General features: G+C 49.3%; 2 protein-coding genes across 3 annotated transcripts in view; one reads left to right on the forward strand and one right to left on the reverse strand.

Moving 5' to 3' along the window:
- REXO4 (REX4 homolog, 3'-5' exonuclease) overlaps window positions 1-8,547 on the reverse strand; it is a 185,864-nt gene extending 177,317 nt beyond the window's left edge. Inside the window, exon 1 of the mRNA XM_069609353.1 lies at window positions 8,479-8,547. Coding sequence (XP_069465454.1) covers window positions 8,479-8,537 — 59 coding nt within the window. The 5' untranslated portion in view covers window positions 8,538-8,547. The remainder of the gene's footprint in view (window positions 1-8,478) is intronic.
- Window positions 3,165-16,574, forward strand: part of ADAMTS13 (ADAM metallopeptidase with thrombospondin type 1 motif 13) — a 447,185-nt gene continuing 433,775 nt past the window's right edge. Inside the window, exon 1 of one of the 2 annotated variants that reach the window (XM_069609349.1) lies at window positions 3,165-3,378. In XM_069609349.1, coding sequence (XP_069465450.1) covers window positions 3,292-3,378 — 87 coding nt within the window. In that variant the 5' untranslated portion in view covers window positions 3,165-3,291. The remainder of the gene's footprint in view (window positions 3,379-16,574) is intronic. The other variant, XM_069609350.1, reaches the window with a different exon arrangement.

Genomic DNA, 16,574 nt, shown 5'->3' on the forward strand with positions numbered 1-16,574 from the left:
TCAAAGAGTGCGCAGAATACCTCACCCCCATCATCACGGCTTTTATCAATGCCTCTTTCGCATCTGGAAGTGTACCACAATGCCTAAAAGAAGCCTGGGTCCGCCCGCTCCTAAAAAAACCCTCTCTCGATCCTTCCTCCCCTAACAACTATCGCCCCATCACCACCGTCCCCTTTCTCCTTAAAATCCTAGACATAGCCGCACACAATCAAATCCAACACTACCTGGAAACCAACACCATCCTAGGCAAAAGACAGTCAGGTTTCCGCAAAGGCCATGGAACTGAATCTGCTCTTCTAGATTTAAAAAATCAAATTACTAAAATAATGGACACAGGCAAACCTGCCCTCCTCCTCCTACTCGACCTTTCTGCAGCATTCGATCTGGTCGACCACAGCATTCTCACATCGCACCTCTCCAATGCTGCACACTTCTCTCACAAGGCTACCACGTGGATCACATCCTTCCTTGAAGGCAGGGCCATGAAAGTATACTCTGACCAGGATAGCGCCCTCCCCCCACCACTATCAATTGTGGAGTCCCACAAGGGTCCTGCACCGCACCGACCCTCTACAACCTATTCACCAAACCCCTCTTTGACTTACTGGACTCCCTCAACATAGCGTACACCAACTACGCTGATGACACGCAGGTCCTCCTCCCCCTCTCTGGAGACTACGACCTTGACTCAGAAGCCCTCCGCAAAATCTACTCGACTATCCAAACATGGATGGCTATCAATGGTCTCTGCCTAAACGGAGACAAAACCGAAATCATCATCCTAGCCCCTAACGAAACTCTAACCAAACTCAGCCCCGATTATTCGCACATGATCATCGACAGTATTAGCATTCCTGTCTCCTCTGCCGTCAAGACCTTAGGAGTCTACATTGACGCGACACTCTCAATGACAAGACAAACCAGCGCCATTGCCTCAGCTTCTGCTCTGACTACCAAACTCATCTACGCCATAAAACCCTACCACACCACGCCCAACTGCCTCTCCATAGCCAGAGCTACTATAGGAGCCAGATTGGACTACTGTAACGCCCTCCTGGCAGGCACCTCATCAAAAAACCTAAACAGGCTCCAAATAGTGCAAAACAATGCCCTCCGTGCTGCACTACACATTCCCAAAATTGACCATATCTCACAGGCCAGAAGACGCGTCCATTGGCTCCCAGTCAAGGAAAGGATCAACTTTAAAATCCTCACCCTCACACACAAATGCATCAACCACACAGCTCCCCCCTACCTATCTGAAACTATAACCAAGAACTCCTCCATCCGCCCCAGAAGAAGTCATCACGCCAACCAACTCCAAGTACCCACTGTAAAAAGAGCCAAAGCCGGCGGCATTGGCTTCCCTCACATAGCACCTAAGCTCTGGAATGCCCTCCCCAACTCGCTCAGAGCAGAACCATCTCTGTATCTCTTTCGCAAATCCCTCAAAACCACGCTATTCAACTAACTCCACCTTCCCTTCACCCACTTCAGCTCGCACACATCTGATACGAAAAGTGTTCGACACGAAATGCTTCCTGTAATGAAAATTGCTTTGTAACCATCTTCCTTCCATTGTAACCAGACTATGTATGTATTCATGTAACAGCGCCACGATGCCCCCGGGCTGACGTGCGCTTTAAATAAATCCGAATAAATAAATAAATATGTATGTGTCCGATTTCGTTATTCACCTCATGGGTCCTCGGTGTGACCATTAACACCAGTTTGTAATTACAGAGAACATGTGGAAAGTGGGTTTGGTGGGCAGAATTCAACTTCACTTTGTACCAGCAACCACCCGTCCTCATCCCCATCTACCTGCACACATCCCCCCTCCACACACCCTCTATGCCCACCCACCCTTCTGTACTGCCATCCACACCCCTTTCTCACTCATCCTCCTCTAACAACACCAATCCACCCTTCCTCACTGACCTAACACTACCCATCCACCTTCCCTCACCCCCCTACTCCCATCCACCCACACTTGCTCACCCCTTCTACTCCCACGCTTCCTAACCCCGCTACCTCCACCCACACATCCTCAGCCCTCTCTCTACTCTCACCCACCATCCTGCACCACTCTACTCCTACCACACGGTACTCCCACCACTCTAAACCTTACAACATACCTCACCCCTCCAAACAACCATCCAACCTGACCCTCTATACCATACCCCTCGCTAACCCTTAGCTTGTAGCCTTATCCTACCCCGCCACCATAGCTCACCCTTAAAGTCACCATGCTTACTTTAAAAGCTCAAAGCGTGCCTGAAAGGGTAGTGTTTACTGACATGTGGCATAGTAATACATGTAGTAGCGTGGTTGCCAACATGACCCATTCCAATCTGTATGTGATTATCCAGATCTGGTTTTTTCTTTGCACTGTGAGGCTTGTGGTGTGAGTTTTATAATGGGGAAAACAGAACTACAAGTCCCAGAATGCAAAGAAAAACTGGACTGGAGAAGCACCCATAAACTGGGATGGATAAAGTTGGCAACTTTATAGCAAAACACACTTCCGTATACCGTGGTTAACTCTTTCTACTACGCCTATCAGTAATGCCATTTGTCTGCAAAAACTAACTTGCTGACATGTTTGGAATTACTGGGTAAAGAGAGCCTAAGTATTATCTGCATTTTTACCTATAATTGTAAAATGCAATAAAGAACTACAAACGCCCAAACCATTAGCTTTGCCAGTGCTTGTTTTTATTAGCTGTTTTTAAATGTTATTTTAATATAAACTGCAGCTGCTTCCACCTTGTGTGAAAGTTGTTTTGCTGCAGGGTAAGAGACTGAAGAATTCCCTACATCATTGAGACATTTATGGGCAGAAAAGAATAGGAGATTACAAGGAAAACGTTGCCCAAGCATGGCGATGTTTTAACTGTAAAAACAGGAATAAATAAAGCCAGGACATTGACCAGAAAGTATTTTTTTTTTTTTAAGAATTCGCTTTTTAACCCCATATGCCTATGCATGCATAACTAAAATGTGGGACTCTGTCATGTGCAAAACATCCACAACGAAGTGGATTTTCATGGAGTTAACCATCGCTAACAGTTGGCTCACAGTCTTTAAACAAAGTTTGGAGGTTGTGCAAGTGAGTCTCTGTCCAGATGTTCTCACGAGCCCTCCTGGGGGCCCTGCCCCCACCCCAGCCTTGTGCTGCTCGGGCCTGGTTTCCATCAGCATTTGCTGCTTGTGTTCGGGCTCGCTGCGCGCTGGACTCCTGCTCTTGCGCTGCCGGCCCCATCGGAGCCCCCGCAACTTCTAGCCGCCATGATCAGCGCCCCCCTGCTGCTGCTGCTGGCGCTCGCCTCGGCCCCCCTCACCGCGGGGGAAGCGTCTCGGTCGGTACTCGCAGAGGTAAGTGCCCCGAGTGTATGGGAAGTGCCCCCTGGCTGGATTCTGTGTTGATTGTAGTGGAGACGTTACAGTAGAGGGAAAGCCATCCGTTGGTTTTACCGTCTTACTCCAAATCCCCAAGCCCTGAAGAAGAGGAGAAGCCTAGGGGGAGGGGGTAAGAAGCCTCGTTCTGGGCCCCATTTCGCAAGCAGTAGCCGCCGGCAGGCGGATGCGCCGGCGGCCGACATGAAGGCCGTATAAAGGCCCTGTTTTGCGCCTGTTTAGCGACGGATTGCGAGGAAGCGCTCTTCTCTTTGCCCCCGATCACTAGACTGTTCTCTGAGGGAGCCTCATCCTCCTCCACGTCGGGCCCTATCACGGTAAGCCTTGGAACACTGCGACTTGCACCTTAGTCGTTGCAGCCTATGGAATCTATACTGACCCATGCCTCATCTGATTTTGTGTAACTTATGTCTTCGCTACCCACTGGGGGTGCTGCCTGAATCCTAGCCACTGTGCATATACTCTACTCTGTCCAGTATGCCCAATTGAAATAGCCTATCCAGCTCTCCGTGCCTATTTGAAATTCAGCGTCCTCATTGTGCAGACCTTCATAGTACTGCTACAGACTCCGTTGCTCTGAACAATGTGTTCTTCACCACCCACTGCATAAACATGGTCCTCTATTAATACACCTTTTGACCCACTCAAGACCCTCCTGGTCTCATGCCAACTGTATGGTCGCTTAGAGATCACTGTGATATTGTGTTGTGTCCTATGGTCGCTTAGAGATCACTGTGATATTGTGTTGTGTCCTATGGTCGCTTAGAGATCACTGTGATATTGTGTTGTGTCCTATGGTCGCTTAGAGATCACTGTGATATTGTGTTGTGTCCTATGGTCGCTTAGAGATCACTGTGATATCGTGCTATGCTTTATAGCCACTCCTGACCGCCCTCAGGCACCCCTAGGATCTTTGCTATTAGCCTAACAGTACCTCACTACTGACTACTGTATTTAGCCGTCGGCCCTTGCCTCTCACTGCTAATTTTGATCTTAGGTGGCCCCTGTCTATGTACATGATTCTTGTACCTCCTAGCTCTTCTCTCTCACCTAGGTAACCAGGACATTCATCATGCACATCAGTGTACTCCTCCCATTTCTCTTCACACTATCCCTTCGACTCACCCAATCTCTCCAGCTACCTACAGTAACAACCGCCACACTCTGGGTGAAAATGGACCAGCCCTCCACCAGCATGGCACCCCCACGACCTCTCGCATCGCCTAGAATAAGCCCGGCGGCACCCACTGTAGGCCATACCAATCTATACCTCAACGACCCAGCTCTATGGCTGGATCACTTTGCCAGGAAACCCACACCTAACCAACCCTGCCCCCTCTCTCTTAGAAATAAGAGACTAGGCTCCAGATTCCGCCTACGCCTACGCCACTCCCGTCACATCACCAGGAAACAAACCCCCCTCTCTCCTGGATCTCTGTCAACTGCCACCACATGCAAACCCACCTCCACCAAGGTTAAATTGCCCATGTTCAAAGGCGCCCTCATTAATGCCAGATCCCTCACTGCACATGCACTAGACATAGCTGACCTCATCACCACGTCCGACCTTGACTTCCTAGCTATCTCCGAAACATGGCTTCACGCCGCATCTGGCCCCCTACTAGCGTTAGCCCTACCGCCAAACTACGGCATAACACGATGCGACCGCTCCTCCACCTCCTCCAAAGGCGGTGGTGTGGCCTTCATCCATAAAAATACTCTTGACTTAAGAGTGTTACCTGATTCCAAACTCACATCGGCCGAATTGCTGTCTGTCAAACTAGCACTCACACCTAACCAAACAGCCACCATGCACCTAATCTATAGACCTCCAGGACCCGCTCCAACATTTGTCAGTGAAATCTCCACTCTCCTCCTCAACAATACAAAGATCAATTCGCAAACAATCATCCTAGGCGACCTTAACTTAGGTCTTGGGGATTTAAAAGATCCAGTGGCCTCTGACCTGGAGATCGCACTATCTGACCTCGGCCTTACCTTATACATCCAAGAGCCTACCCATATTAAAGGTAGAACACTTGACTGGGTAGCTGGCTCCAATTGCAATATCAAAGTCCTTAACAATTCCCCCTGTCTATGGTCCGACCACCACATTATAACTTTCAACATTGAAGCCACACCACGAATCCCGTCACCATTAGCCCCAGCACTCCCAACTCGAAGCAAAAAAGACATAACCAAGGAGAAACTCCTCCCATTGTTACTCCCGTCCCTTAACACAGCCACCAATTCTTACTCTGATCCAACCTCACTAGCACACACCTACAACCAAACAATGCGAACTGCCATTGATTATATAGCACCTCTCAAACTTAGAAAGGCTAAACCTCAAGCCTATCTCAACTCATGGTTCACACCACAGCTAAGATCACTCCGGAAAGCCAAACGCTGTGCCGAAAATAGATGGAAAAGCCACCCCTCAGACGAGCATAGAGACAGCTTCCTCCTAGCCTCACTCTCCTACAAAGATGCCATCATCACGGCTAAAAAGGAATCTTTCAACAACCGCATTTTACAAGCCGACTCGAACTCCAAGGAACTCTTTAAAATCCTAAGAGAGCTTGAAACTCCAGTCGCCCCCCCTGACACATGCGTGAAAGATAGTAAATGGTGTGCCAGTATCCAAGCGGCCTTACTAAATAAAATCTCCACACTACAAGACAAAATCAAAGATAAACAGGACAACTTGAATCGCGACAACCACGTTCATCCCCTCACTAAGGCCCCCTTACCAGACCCCACCAATATCACACCATTCGCATTCTCTCCACTTACCGTGGCAGAGGTAGAAAACATAATTCTTAGAATTAAGCCAACTAACTGCCAAGGTGACCCGTGCCCAGCTCATACTATCAAGGACTCAGCGCACGAGCTGGCCCCATTCATCACGGCCTTCATCAACTCTTCCTTTCAAACAGGCATTGTCCCGGACAATCTGAAGGACGCTTGGGTTATCCCACTGCTTAAAAAACCTTCCCTAGACCCTAACATTCCCACTAACTTCCGACCTATCACCACCGTACCATTTCTGCTCAAAATCCTAGACCGTGCCGCATACTTTCAGATCCAAAATTACCTGGAAACTAACAACTTGCTAGGTCTTCGACAATCTGGTTTCCGCCCCAGACACGGGACAGAGACCGCTTTATTAGACCTTAAAACCCAAATCGAGGTTCTAAAGGATCAAGGCAAACTAGCACTACTACTACTTCTCGACCTCTCAGCCGCATTCGATCTGGTCAACCATCAGATCCTGTGCAAGCACCTCCATTCAGCGGCCAACTTCTCTTCCTCGGCTGCGGCTTGGATCAAATCCTTCCTGAGCAACAGATCCATGAGAGTCTTTGCCCCATCCGCAGCCGCGGACCCCTCCCCGATTCACTGCGGCGTTCCTCAGGGTTCTTGTGTGTCACCTACACTTTATAACATTTTCACGAAACCACTCTTTGATGTGCTTGACTATCTGGGTGTCTCCTATACCAACTATGCAGACGACACCCAGATACTCATCCCCATCACTGGTGATTATCTAGGTGACACCAAAGCCCTTAACGACATCTACTCGGTCATCCAAGCCTGGATGGCCCAACATCAGTTGTGCTTGAATGATGACAAGACGGAGCTCCTAATTCTGGGCACTGCACAACGTCTGAGCAGACTAGAACCGTCCTATCAATCATTCAACATTGATGGTAATATCATTTGTGTCTCAAAAGACACCAAAACGTTAGGTTTCTACCTTGATGCCACACTTTCATTAACCCGACAAACTAATGCTGTCAGATCTGCGTCTGCATACACATGCAAACTCATCGCAGCTTGCAGACCATTCCTCACTACGTCCAACAGCGTCACGCTAGCGAGAACCCTTATTATGGCTAAAATTGATTACTGCAGTGCTCTTTATCTTGGCACCAGCCAAGAGAACCTGAACAGACTTCAAACGACACAAAACAACGCCATTCGTGCTGCGCTAAACATTCCCCGACACCACCACATCACAGAAACCAGAAGTAAGCTAAATTGGCTACCTGTCAAACAGAGAATTTCACTCAAAACACTTGCCCTTACGCACAAATGCCTAGCCAACAAAGCCCCGATCTACCTTGGTAGTCGACTATCGCGCCACTCTACCTCCCGACCTCTAAGAACAGCCCAATCCCACTGTTTAGCGATCCCGAGATTTAAATTGCAAAAAGCAGGGGGCTCAAGTTTCCCCGTCTTAGCTTCCAAGTTATGGAACTCCCTCCCTGTCTCAATTAGAGCGGAAGACTCTTTCAATATCTTCAAAGCAAATACTAGATCTTGGCTTCTCAACCAGCATTAAGGCCGCCTTCGAGCCTCTTCCCGACATACCCTGACTTACCGTCCACTACTATCATCTATCGGCACTGAAACTACTGTACATATGTATATAAGATCTTCTTGTAAATATATATAATGACTGTTTGCTTGACCTGCATTTTGGATCCCTGTTTGATATGATGCTCTGTTATTCCTGCATTTCTGTAACCTTGTACAAATTGCGCCCTGATGCCTCCGGGCCTGCGGGTTTGCGCGTTATAAATAAAATACAATTAACAATTAACAATTTCAAAATGGTGATGAGTGGCGCTTGCCCACATCTGGGAAAACCTGTACATGTTAACAAAAAAGGCAGTGCAGTCACCGGATTTCACAGTATAATGGAGAACTCCTTTTCAATCCAGCCATAACGTGAATGGGGGGCGTAAAAGCTGCCTCCCGTTCACGCAATGGCTCACTTTCAAGCATGTGTATGGCAGCGAGTAGGGGCGGCATGGATTTCTACTCCAGTACACATGCTGGAGATACCTGTAGAGTCTGCCTGCTTTATGCACCAAAAGCAGCTTGATCGCATAGGGAGCCATGGTACACGCTCGGCTGGAGCGTGTACAACTGAAATGCAGCCCTCGCCGACATGTGAGCATGAGGGGGACATTTCGAACATAGCAATTGGCGCTCACAATAAAAAAAGTAGAGCCTGGCATTCCAGCATTCCAGGGAGCCTTTACTCACTTTGCAGTGGGGAGTGCACATTTGAGGGACAAACGGCGGTGTGCACGCTTGTACGCCATCCTTTGCCTTCTACATTACACCCCCTGCAGCGGTGTGCACGCTTGTACGCCATCCTTTGCCTTTTACATTACACCCCCTGCAGCGGTGTGCACGCTTGTACGCCATCCTTTGCCTTTTACATTACACCCCCTGCAGCGGTGTGCACGCTTGTACGCCATCCTTTGCCTTTTACATTACACCCCCCGCAGCGGTGTGCACGCATATACAGCATCCTTTGCCTTTTACATTACACCCCCTGCAGCGGTGTGCACGCTTGTACGCCATCCTTTGCCTTTTACATTACACCCCCTGCAGCGGTGTGCACGCTTGTACGCCATCCTTTGCCTTTTACATTACACCCCCTGCAGCGGTGTGCACGCTTGTACGCCATCCTTTGCCTTTTACATTACACCCCCCGCAGCGGTGTGCACGCATATACAGCATCCTTTGCCTTTTACATTACACCCCCTGCAGCGGCGTGCACGCTGCTACGCCATCCTATGCCTTTTACATTTCACCCCCACTGCGGTGTGCACGCTTGCACGCCATCCTATGCCTTTTACATTACACCCCCTGCAGCGGTGTGCACGCTTGCACGCCATCCTATGCCTTTTACATTACACCCCCGCAGTGGCGTGCACGCCTCTACGCCATCCTTTGCCTTCTACATTACACCCCCGCAGTGGCGTGCGCGCTTCTACGCCATCCTATGCCTTTTACATTACACCCCCGCAGCGGCGTGCACGCTTCTACGCCATCCTATGCCTTTTACATTACACCCCCGCAGCGGCGTGCACGCTTCTACGCCATCCTATGCCTTTTACATTTCACCCCCACTGCGGCGTGCACGCTTGCACGCCATCCTATGCCTTCTACATTACACCCCCGCAGCGGCGTGTACGCTTCTACGCCATCCTTTGCCTTCTACATTACACCCCCGCAGCGGCGTGCACGCTTCTACGCCATCCTATGCCTTCTACATTACACCCCCGCAGCGGCGTGCGCGCTTCTACGCCATCCTATGCCTTTTACATTACACCCCCGCAGCGGCGTGCGCGCTTGCACGCCATCCTATGCCTTTTACATTACACCCCCGCAGCGGCGTGCGCGCTTCTACGCCATCCTATGCCTTTTACATTACACCCCCGCAGCGGCGTGCACGCTTCTACGCCATCCTATGCCTTTTACATTACTATGCACGCTTGCACGCCATCCTATGCCTTCTACATTACACCCCCGCAGTGGCGTGCACGCTTCTACGCCATCCTATGCCTTCTACATTACACCCCCGCAGCGGCGTGCACGCTTCTACGCCATCCTATGCCTTTTACATTACACCCCCGCAGCGGCGTGCACGCTTGCACGCCATCCTATGCCTTTTACATTACACCCCCGCAGCGGCGTGCACGCTTCTACGCCATCCTTTGCCTTTTACATTACACCCCCCGCAGCGGCGTGCACGCTTCTATGCCATCCTTTGCCTTTTACATTTCACCGGCAGTGCAAATGACAAACATTTGGTGGCCGGGAGCTGCTTACGCTACAGGGAACATGAGCCCACCCAAGTGATTTCATTGGTTCTATCATTGAGGGCACATAACATGAGCTCCACCTGCAACTTGATTAATGTCCACGCATAGTCACTGCCCCGCAGCAAAAAGCTGAAAGCAGAGTTCAACATGTCTGTGATAACTGAACACGTTGTGTGGAGATCTGTTTTTGGAAGAAAAGTACATATTTAAAGCGAAACAGCGTTTAGTTTGTGATTACGGATATTCCGTTTGGAAAATATGCAGCTGGCTGCATTCTGTGGTAAAAGCCAAGATAAAGCAATGCAGAGAGGGGCGAGCCGCTGCAGATTGTCAGGGGACAGAAGTTCTGGCCTCTGCACAGCAGACCAACTGAAAGGCAGCTTGGGTGTGTGTGGGGGGAGCTGAAAAAGGAAGGATCACTTAAAACAAACTGTTAAGCTTTCTTTGTCTGGCCCATTGGGCCCCGCCCCGAAGGTGTTAGGGCCCCTGATTCAGTTGAAAAAGATGAAAGGCCCTGATGCCAGCCTGCAAGTGACTAAGGTTGTTTGGTGTGTAAAGTAGGTTAGTGAGTTTAGTCGCTGGGCCCCTCGCCAATTTGAATGCTGGCGGGTTCAGCAGCTCACCCTTTCTTTCTTCAGTGTGCTCACGATCAGATAGCTCAGTGAGTCAAGCACTTGCTGATGTGATCTGTTTTCGACCTTCCGACTTGAGGCTGAATCCTGGCAGTACAGACTCGGTTCAATCAGGCTACTTTTCTTCGAGTTTCACCGTTAATTGAATGCGTAAAGATCCTGCGTAATACTTTTACACATTCACTCAATGGTGCGGCTCATTTTTCACTGTTTTCATGGCGAAGAGGATGGGTGGGTCGCATGTTGCAAATCCACCTTGCCCTTCCTCTCTGCCATGCAGATACTGCAGAATTTGCACCCGTGTTTGGCCTTTCATGCTGGTGCAAATGCTGTGGATCCCTATGGACCCCACCTGGTTTTTACACCAGCAAAAAGCGGTGGATTCCATAGCAATGCAATGTAAACACCGCCTGCTGTGTGTACATGGCAGGCAGCGTTTACTCATTGCATGGCGGAGTGCAAAAGTTTAACAATACATGGAGGGGCCCTGTGTACGTCAAGGTGCAAACGTAGCACGCCGCCTTAGCGCAATTTACGGCAACTTCAAAAATGTGCTGAATCAGCCTTAATTCCTTGCAGGGCCGGAACATTGGTCTTATAGTAAACCCTTATATTTGCAGTGCTATGGAATTTAAAGAACTGTGGTAGGAGGTGCTATGTAAAGCACACGTTATTGTTATTTTTCAATCCTGCTGAATTGGTAATCGTAAAAACTATTATTCAAGAGCTTAGAGACAATTCAGATTGTGGTGTGCACTTTGCAAAAAAATGTATTGTGTTTGTACAAAAGGATCATTTTTAGGATCTGGAAAGGGAAATGTGTCAAAAGAAGCCATGGCATCTGTTTGTCAATAGATACGTCCCAGCTATCCACATTGTTTTGTACAACTAGATTAGCTTTTCCCCAGTTCCCTCTTCTGCCCCCAGTTGAACCATAAACATTGAAAGTATTCATTGGGGAGGGGTAGAAGTTGGAAAAGTAACATTTAGTGTCGCGAAAAAAAGAATAAGAAAGGTGATGGATGTCCAGAAAGATCAAGCAGTGAGGTCTGGTTTCTGTGCCAGCACAGTATTGAGAAAGGTGACGAACGTCCAGAAAGATTGAGTACAATGTCCAGTAGTGAGGTCTGGTTTCTGTGCCAGCACAGTATTAAGAAAGGTGATGGATGTCCAGAAAGATTGAGTACAATGTCAAGCAGTGAGGTCTGGTTTCCGTGCCAGCACAGTATTAAGAAGGGTGACGAACGTCCAGAAAGATTGAGTACAATGTCAAGGACTGAGCTCTGGTTTCTGTGCCAGTACAGTATTAAGAAAGGTGATGGATGTCCAGAAAGATTGAGTACAATGTCCAGTAGTGAGGTCTGGTTTCCGTGCCAGCACAGTATTAAGAAGGGTGACGAACGTCCAGAAAGATTGAGTACAATGTCAAGGACTGAGGTCTGGTTGCTATGCCAGCACAGTATTAAGAAAGGTGACGAACGTCCAGAAAGATTGAGTACAATGTCAAGTAGTGAGGTCTGGTTTCTGTGCCAGCACAGTATTGAGAAAGGTGATGGATGCCCAGAAAGATTGAGTACAATGTCAAGTAGTGAGGTCTGGTTTCTGTCCAGAAAGATTGAGTACAATGTCAAGTAGTGAGGTCTGGTTTCTGTGCCAGCACAGTATTGCTCCGCCTCTGCTAGCCTGGTGCTGCCCGGTGTTATGTTAATTCATTCATTCACTCTTTGTCTGTGACTCAAGGTTCTTATTTCTCACTTAATCTCCCACCTGGGTCTCCCACTCGAGCACTGCTGCAAGACGACAGGGGACTACTTTGCACCAAACAGCCACTTCAACATTGTTCGAAAGCCTGGGGTAACCTAAACTCCCTGGCTTACAATGTCAGAGGTCGTCGTGACTGTTTATAATCCTTCAGTGCGGAGGGTAGGTGTGGTGATCTCGTAGGTGGCTCAGTCCTTAGTGTCTTGCTCTGGTTGGGGTTGAGGGGTCCGGTGGCGAGCTGACATAGGCTCCTTCAGTTGCACACTCAGCGAGAAAGCCTGGGACCTATTTGCTGAGGGGTTAGTTGTTCTTCTCGGGTACCTTAGGGCTGGAAACACGTCAACTAGCTATAAATAGGGCTTGAATTAAGAGATCAAACTCGCGGAACGTCTAAGAATCATAGGAGCCCATCAACCCTGCAGGCGACAATTATTAAAATCCAAAAAGGGCAAATGGATGGAGGCATGGTACAACCAATCAGTGGAACAGCGGAAGCAGGAATACGACTGCCACTAACAAACTGTACTAAAACTAACAAACTGTACTAAACCTCTCACACTCTGCACTAAAGACGAACACACCACTACAGTAATGCAAAGCGCACATACTTCACAGCATCGCAACCACAAAACAAATCTCACACTATCTCGCACAACACTAAACGACGCCCAACCTCCGAATATCGCAGCTAAACTCAGCAAACTGTGTCTCCGAACTGACTCTGAACTGCACGGATCCTCAGCGAACGGTGTCTGCGAACTGACTCCGAACCGCACGTATGCTCAGCAAACGGTGTCTCTGAACTGAGTCCGAACCGCATGTATGCTCAGTGAATGGTGTCTCTGAACTGACTCCGAACCACACATATGCTCAGCAAACGGTGTCTCTGAACTGACTCCGAACTGCACGTATGCTCAGCGAACGGTGTCTCCGAACTGACTCCGAACCGCACATATGCTCAGCGAACGGTGTCTCTGAACTGACTCCGAACCACACGTATGCTCAGCAAACAGTGTCTCTGAACTGACTCCGAACCGCACATATGCTCAGCGAACGGTGTCTCTGAACTGACTCCGAACTGCACGTATGCTCAGCGAACGGTGTCTCCGAACTGACTCCGAACCGCACATATGCTCAGCGAACGGTGTCTCTGAACTGATTCCGAATCGCACGTATGCTCAGTGAATGGTGTCTCTGAACTGACTCCGAACAGCACTTAGGCTCAGCGAACGGTGTCTCTGAACTGAAGCTGCCAACAACACTTCCCAGCTCTCTTGCTCTTTTCCCGCTCAACCCTACTAACCTCCCCACCACCCCCTCCTTGCTTTATAGATCCGCCTGAGCGCCAAAAACCACACAGGTGGCAACAGTGTGCAGTATAAAAACCTTTAACATTAACATCATTGGAGTTGGTGAACCGTTCTTTTTTGTTGCTGTATTGCCCCATCTGCTCTAGGGGAGCTGGGAACGTGGGTGCTTTGGGGCCCAGTCACACAGTGGAAAACCTATATCTAACAACGTCAATACCCTTTCAATGCCACTGCCCAACATTCTAGGCAGCAGCACCCCCTGGGAAGTTCAGAAGTTGGCACTCCTTGTGCGCTGGACCAGCATGGCTTCAGGAGTTGTCTGACAGTAACTTGATGCTCGAGGCCGGTCTGTTAAGGGCACATATGTGGATGAGTGCAACGCTGTTTGATAGTTACTCAGGTATTTGTGAAGTAGTAACCTATGGCAATGCTTATGTGTTTTGTGTATGAATTTGCTCATGCTTCTTAAGAACCTCTTTGCATCTCTGCTGGCTTGAGGCTAGCATGGGGTGATGCTGGTGGTTTTGACGTTGAAAGCCAGAATGGGGTGATGCTGGTGGGTGTGACGTTGCCAGAATGGGGGTGATGCTGGTGGGTTTGATGTTGAAGGCCAGAATGGGGTGATGCTGGTGGGTTTGATGTTGAAGGCCAGAATGGGGTGATGCTGGTGAGTTTGACGTTGAAAGCCAGAATGGGGGTGATGCTGGTGGGTTTGATGTTGAAGGCCAGAATGGGGTGATGCTGATGGGTTTGATGTTGAAGGCCAGAATGGGGTGATGCTGGTGAGTTTGACGTTGAAAGCCAGAATGGGGGTGATGCTGGTGAGTTTGACGTTGAAGGCCAGAATGGGGTGATGCTGGTGGGTTTGGCGTTGAAAGCCAGAATGGGGGTGATGCTGGTGAGGTTGACGTTGAGGCCAGAATGGGGTGATGCTGGTGGGTTTGACGTTGAAGGCCAGAATGGGGTGATGCTGGTGAGTTTGACGTTGAAAGCCAGAATGGGGGTGATGCTGGTGGGTTTGACGTTGAAGGCCAGAATGGGGGTGATGCTGGTGGGTTTGACGTTGAAGGCCAGAATGGGGGTGATGCTGGTGAGTTTGACGTTGAAAGCCAGAATGGGGATGATGCTGGTGAGTTTGACGTTGAAAGCCAGAATGGGGTGATGCTGGTGGGTTTGACGTTGAAGGCCAGAATGGGGTGATGCTGGTGAGTTTGACATTGAAAGCCAGAATGGGGATGATGCTGGTGAGTTTGACGTTGAAGGCCAGAATGGGGTGATGCTGGTGGGTTTGACGTCAAGCTGGTCCATCTAGGTTTGGATTTCTGTCCCTTGGATGTATAGTCCACTGACTTAATATCTCTGGGCAGCCTAGAGTCATAAGGATCTTTTCCAGCTTTGGGATCACTGCCTCCACACTCGTGGAACCCCCCACTTCTACCTCATGATCACCACAAGGCGTGTGCCGCTTGGCAGGAATAAGAGGTGCGCAAAGACATGTTCCCATGATTGGCGCCCACTCTCCTGAGTGCAGACAGAGGGGAGTTTGGTGGGCTGAGTCAGGGGGCCTGGCATGGGATGCAGCACATATGATCTCTTCAACCATCCGACACACTGCACAGAAGCACACTTTCTCCTGAAGATGGTTTTGCTCCTGGCAATACCTTGGTGATTAGATGGCTTGTAGAATGTCAGAAAGGTTGGGGTGACCAGTCTTGTTTCCCTAAAAATGCTGCATGCACATGACCATGTCAGCTGCTTGTGAATGTTGGCTCTGGCTATGATGGCTGTCTTGACTTTTGTGTCACTTGTGCTGTTGGTGGAGCAGGTGGAGCAGGGTTTTCCCTTATACTGTTGTGTTATAAAGTGAAAATAGAGCAATGACTGGCCAGACACTAAGCTCTCTCTGAGCAAGTCTTTTATTTAGCCGTTTTTAGAAGAGTAAATAACAGATACAGAAATAAACTTGCTCTCTCCTGGGTCACTCATCTGTTTAAGGTCTCTTCAATACCTGCCTCCCCAGGATAACGTCAGGGTGGCCTGATGCACCAGGATTTGGGGTTTTGAAAATCACAAGGGAAAAACCGTCAAAGCAAAAATAATTCAGCTAATTCTCAAGTAGAGGTTCAACTTCTCCTGAGGCTTGTTACACTGGACCACACCTAGGCGTGTATGTTTGTGGGTTCACCTGGCCAGTTACAGGGTTCACCTGAACACGTCTCCTCGTTGCCGCCCAGTTGTCAGGGTCTGATTTACCCTCCTCAGCAAGCCCGCCCTCCTCCTCCTTCCTTTCTCTCCACATGAGGCGCTTCTCCACCTCCTTCTGGCGACTCTCATTCTTCACTATAGTTTGGCCTCAGCCTCCTCCTGATAAAACCCTCTCTTCGCTTCTCTTCTCTCCTTCTGATGTTTTCCACCACTTCTGCCAACTTTCACTATCTAATCTCCACCAGATGTTCCCCTTCACCTCTACCTGATAGCCTCCCCCTCCTATCTACATTTGATGTGCTACTCATCCTTCTGTTAATTCTCACCGTTCTCCTCTTTCCTCCCTGGCTTCTTCTCCACCGCCTCCTAATAATGCTCCCTCTCCTCGGTCCTCCTTGGCTTCTTCTCCACCGCTTCCTAATAATGCTCTCTCTCCTCTGTCCTCCTTGGCTTCTTCTCCACCGCCTCCCAATAATGCTCCCTCTCCTCGGTCCTCCTTGGCTTCTTCTCCACCGCTTCCTAATAATGCTCTCTCTCCTCTGTCCTCCTTGGCTTCTTCTCCACCGCTCCTAATAATGCTCCCTCTCCTCGGTCCTCCTGATGTTCCCCTGTACATC

The sequence above is a fragment of the Ambystoma mexicanum genome, chromosome 8 (assembly GCF_040938575.1).
Source record: "Ambystoma mexicanum isolate Mex_15411 chromosome 8, UKY_AmexF1_1, whole genome shotgun sequence".
Taxonomy (NCBI): Eukaryota; Metazoa; Chordata; class Amphibia; order Caudata; family Ambystomatidae; genus Ambystoma; species Ambystoma mexicanum.